Source organism: Sinocyclocheilus rhinocerous, unplaced genomic scaffold (genome assembly GCF_001515625.1).
Source record: "Sinocyclocheilus rhinocerous isolate Xijiao unplaced genomic scaffold, SAMN03320098_v1.1 scaffold4923, whole genome shotgun sequence".
NCBI lineage: Eukaryota > Metazoa > Chordata > Actinopteri > Cypriniformes > Cyprinidae > Sinocyclocheilus > Sinocyclocheilus rhinocerous.
The window spans coordinates 230,999-235,171 of record NW_015656588.1 but is presented as its reverse complement, the minus strand read 5'-3'; the positions used below and the strand labels follow the sequence as shown (position 1 = coordinate 235,171).

General features: G+C 39.3%; 1 protein-coding gene across 1 annotated transcript in view; it reads right to left on the bottom strand.

Annotated features, from left to right (window-relative positions):
• Positions 1–2,733: 2,733 nt before the first annotated feature.
• LOC107720307 (mucin-3A-like) overlaps positions 2,734–4,173 on the bottom strand; it is a 7,761-nt gene continuing 6,321 nt past the window's right edge. Inside the window, exons 8-11 of the mRNA XM_016527990.1 lie at positions 3,462–3,523; positions 3,208–3,311; positions 2,951–3,114; positions 2,734–2,829 (exon numbers count right to left, since the gene is read on the bottom strand). Coding sequence (XP_016383476.1) covers positions 2,734–2,829; positions 2,951–3,114; positions 3,208–3,311; positions 3,462–3,523 — 426 coding nt within the window. The remainder of the gene's footprint in view (positions 2,830–2,950; positions 3,115–3,207; positions 3,312–3,461; positions 3,524–4,173) is intronic.

Here is a 4,173-nt window from a genome sequence, read left to right as displayed (position 1 = left end):
CCGGCAACGGTACGGCACGGGAGAGCTCGCCCCCTCAAGTGAAGAGGCTACAGCAGTCAGGTCGGTTGTTCCCTGCCGGTCATCCGCTTCAGGGCACCGAACTGGCTCCTCTAATAAAACCAGAGGCCAGCCTCGAGAGGCTGGTTCCCTTAGTAGATTTTCTGGCAGCGTGGGAACTTCTGCCAAATATATCAACATGGGTCCTGCAGGTTGTAGAGAAAGGCTACAGAACCCAGTTCGGTTCTCGTCCTCCTCTTTTCAACGGGATCATTCCCACACTAGTGGGCCCCGAGCAGGCTCTGGTAATGGAACAAGAAGTAGATACTCTCTTGAGGAAGGGGGCCATAGAACGTGTTCCTCTGCCGGATGCGCTTTTATACTTCCTGGCGCTCACGTCACCCCGCTCGTGACGTCTCGCTGCTCCATTGGACTGATTTTACACGTGCTTCTGAACGCGGTCACGCAGGGGCGTTCCCAAAGCGAATCTCGACGCAGCGTCTCGTTCCCTCGGGGAACCATGGTTACATACGTAACCTAGAGACGTTAGTTTTTTTAAGTATTAAGTTATTACATGTAATTTGCTTATTATCTTTCATATTAATGCATGTAAACAATAGTGAAGTAGTTACTTTGAAGAACTGCACATAGGCATGTGTTCAAAGCAGAAACCTAGCAAAACCATTGCAACCATTCAGAACCAGCCTGAACACAGCTGCTGCATATGTGTCTGAAAATCTTAGAACCTTCCAACTTTGAGCTTTCATACTTTAAATTTAAAACTGCTTCAAACCACATCTTATATATCTAGCCTATCATCTGATAATCTCTCTCTCTCTCTCTAAACTTTAAATCTTTAAAACTCTTTCAAAAAAATCCAAACCTTCAGGCTGCTTTCTCAAGCCAACCTAAAGTAAGTCTTGAACTTAAAAAAAAAAAAAAAAAAATCTAGTTTCTGTCTGTTGTTGTATTAATGTATTTCACCAGTTTGTTACTTTGTCTGCAACTTCAAATTAGGACGACAGTGACTGTGACAACAAATACTCAGCTTTTATTTTCATTTATTTAACTTTTATTTATGTTTTTATCTTACAGTTTTTGTATTGGGGCTATGAATGTGAATGCATGTACAAATAGATATCATGGCCCTGTCTGGGTTTATTTTACATTAAAGGGGTCATATGATGTTGCTAAAAAGAACATTATTTTGTGCATTTGGTGTAATGAAATGTGTTTATGCGGTTTAAGGTTAAAAAACACATTATTGCTTTCACAATGAAACAGCGTCACACACCGCGGCCTTGAGTGAGCTGCGGACTAGAGTATGCGGAGGCCGGCTTGAGTGAGCAGAGCTGGGCGGGCTTCAGAACGGCGCGGCCGGCGGATTCGACGAAGGAGCGTCCGGTTGTGGGGGCGTGTTTAAACGAGGTGTTTTAGGAGGGCATGGACCAGTCTTAGCTTTCATAAAGAATATCTCTTTGGGTTTGAGACTTTAGTCTTTGCAACTTTAGGGATCTTATCTATTCACAAACAGCTTGTAACACTCCAAAGAGAAAGGAAAACTTGAAATCGCATCATATGACCCCTTTAAAAACTGGCTGTACGTTCATGACTGTTACTGGATTCCGCTTATTACACTGCTACTGACCAAATTATGTACATGAAATATTGATTTGAGTTAAATTATTTATAATACTGATTTATAACTAATTTATTTGTGAAAATGTATAATGTACAAATCAACTGACCTAGCACCAACACTGGAACAATATGGAAATAACACTAATACTGAAGTCCTAAGGTGATTTTCATTACAATCCATGAGCAGCAAGAGAGCGCCAACTGCCTTTGTATGAAACAAGAGTGTGTCCTTGGTGTGACAGGAGGTACATGAATGTAGCGCCATCATTAAGAACCATATTTGACCGCTGATAGCCTGGATTGACTGTTTCAAGAAGCATTCCAAAGCCTATTCCTATTTCTTGTTTTGTTACAAAAACTAAAGAACTACTAAAATTAAAATAACAATAACAATAATCTATTGAATTTGACAAGATTTAAGTAATTCAATATTGTTAAATATATTTAAATATAACCACAAAGCTTAAAAATGAATATTTAAATAAAATTTGGGTTACTTACAACATTCAAAATAAATAGAATTTGTGTATTTTTCAACATGGTACAGTTTTTATTTATATCATATAGTATGCATGGTGTTACACAGAGTTCTGTTCGATCATTGATAGTCATTTGGTTATATATACACATTTGGTCTTAAATTTATTTATATAGTTATGATTTAAAAAGGTTAAATAGGCTGTTTGTGTGATGATTTTTTCTTTGAGTTACATGGAACTAAAGTGCATAAAGTGTGAATAAGTTTAACATTACCAACATTGCCCCTTAAAGTGAAATGTGTAATGTCAAATAAATTAATTATTTGGAAATCCAAAAATATTATAACATAAATATTGTAAACCTTACAGAAATAGTAAATACATTTTTTTCATCCATTAAACAATTCTGAAAATAAATTAATCACAATTTAAGACCCTGTCTGTCCAGCAATACAGGCACAAGAAAATAAATAGTGTATTATAAAAGCTCTAAGATAGCATAATCATTATGGAAAGTTAAATGTAAACTTTAAAGTACCACCATCACAATTTGGATTAGTAATATAAGTAATTAGTCATTACTGTTAGAAAATGTTCCTGATGTGTCTCGAGTTCTCTAGAAAAGGCTGTTTCGAGTGGTGTATTGTACATTGTATGACCGTCTTCTGGACCACCGTCTTCTTAATGCTGCACAGCAACCACAGAGCAAACACTGAGGACAGAGAGAGAGTCTAGTTAGACTGGAATTAACCTTCGTGACATTCATAGGTTGCGGGTAAATGATTATTATCAAATGCATATCATATTTGTTGTTAAATCTTTATGCAACTTACACAAAGGAGAATCCAGCAAGGTATGAGGATGATGGCAATAGCACAGGGGACAATGATGGCCACAACCCATGCTGCACTAGTGCTGTTATTTGTGATTGTAGTGCTCAGCACTGTGGAATACAAGGTGGTTCTTGTTGCAGCAGGTGTAGTTGTGGTAATAGTCTCTGTAGATGACAAGTTGTAAAATAATTAAGACAAAAAAATCTAAAATAATTATAAAACTAATAATAGTGACATTTCTGTGCAGAAGAACATACCATTATTAACCACAATGAGTGCATAGAGAAAGGAACTGGGTTTCTGGATGTCGCTTTCTGAGAAAACGTAGTGTACATCAGCCTGAATAGTGGTGGAATTACCCCTGTGGATAAATTAAAATGTACAATGATGCAAATGAACCCTTCAAAAAGATCTCAATGTGCTACTTCCTTTACTTCTGATCTAACCACATTTAAACTAGATGTCTTAGAATCAATGGACATTTCTGTTCTAATAAAAGTTGAAATCTTACGTGAAATTGACATCTTTGAACACAAATGGAGTGGCAGTGGGCTCAGTTAGGATCTCATTCAGCTAAACAGGCCAGCAATGAAAACATTAATTGTTATATCAATAGTTGAAGTTAAAGGGGTCATATGATGCTATTTCAATTTTTCCTCTCGACCCCGCCGCCTCAGCTCACTCTTGCCCGGCCTCAGCTCACGCTAAGCCGGGGCTTCCGCTCACGCTAGGCCGCTGTGTTTTTCGTTGTGAAAGCGAAACTACTTTGTTTGGTCTTCCAAAAGAGGACGATATCCGCTTCGTCATGCCTAGAGCTGATCTGTGCTGGGCGCTGAGGGAATACATCAACTTAGTGCTGTGGATCACCGGATCGGCTTTCACCGTGGACGAAGCGGAGTCCAGTCCGGGGTCGTCACATGTGGTTGCCGCTCCTTCGTCGAATCTGCCGGCCGCGCCGTTCTCAAGCCCGCGCCTCTGCTCACGCTAGGCCGCGGCTTCCGCTCACGCTAGGCTGCCTGTGTTTCGTTGTGAAAGCGAAACTACTTTGTTTGGTTTTCCAAAAGAGGACATGACTACAAATCAGTGTTTAAGTTGTATTTACAACACTGTTCCAGAACTGATCCTGGAAGAGTAGACTACAATGCCGGCAGTTCTGACTCACAGTAGTACGTTTTCATTTAAAAGATTTGCCACTGATGATTCAAACGCAAGTTTTGGGCAGT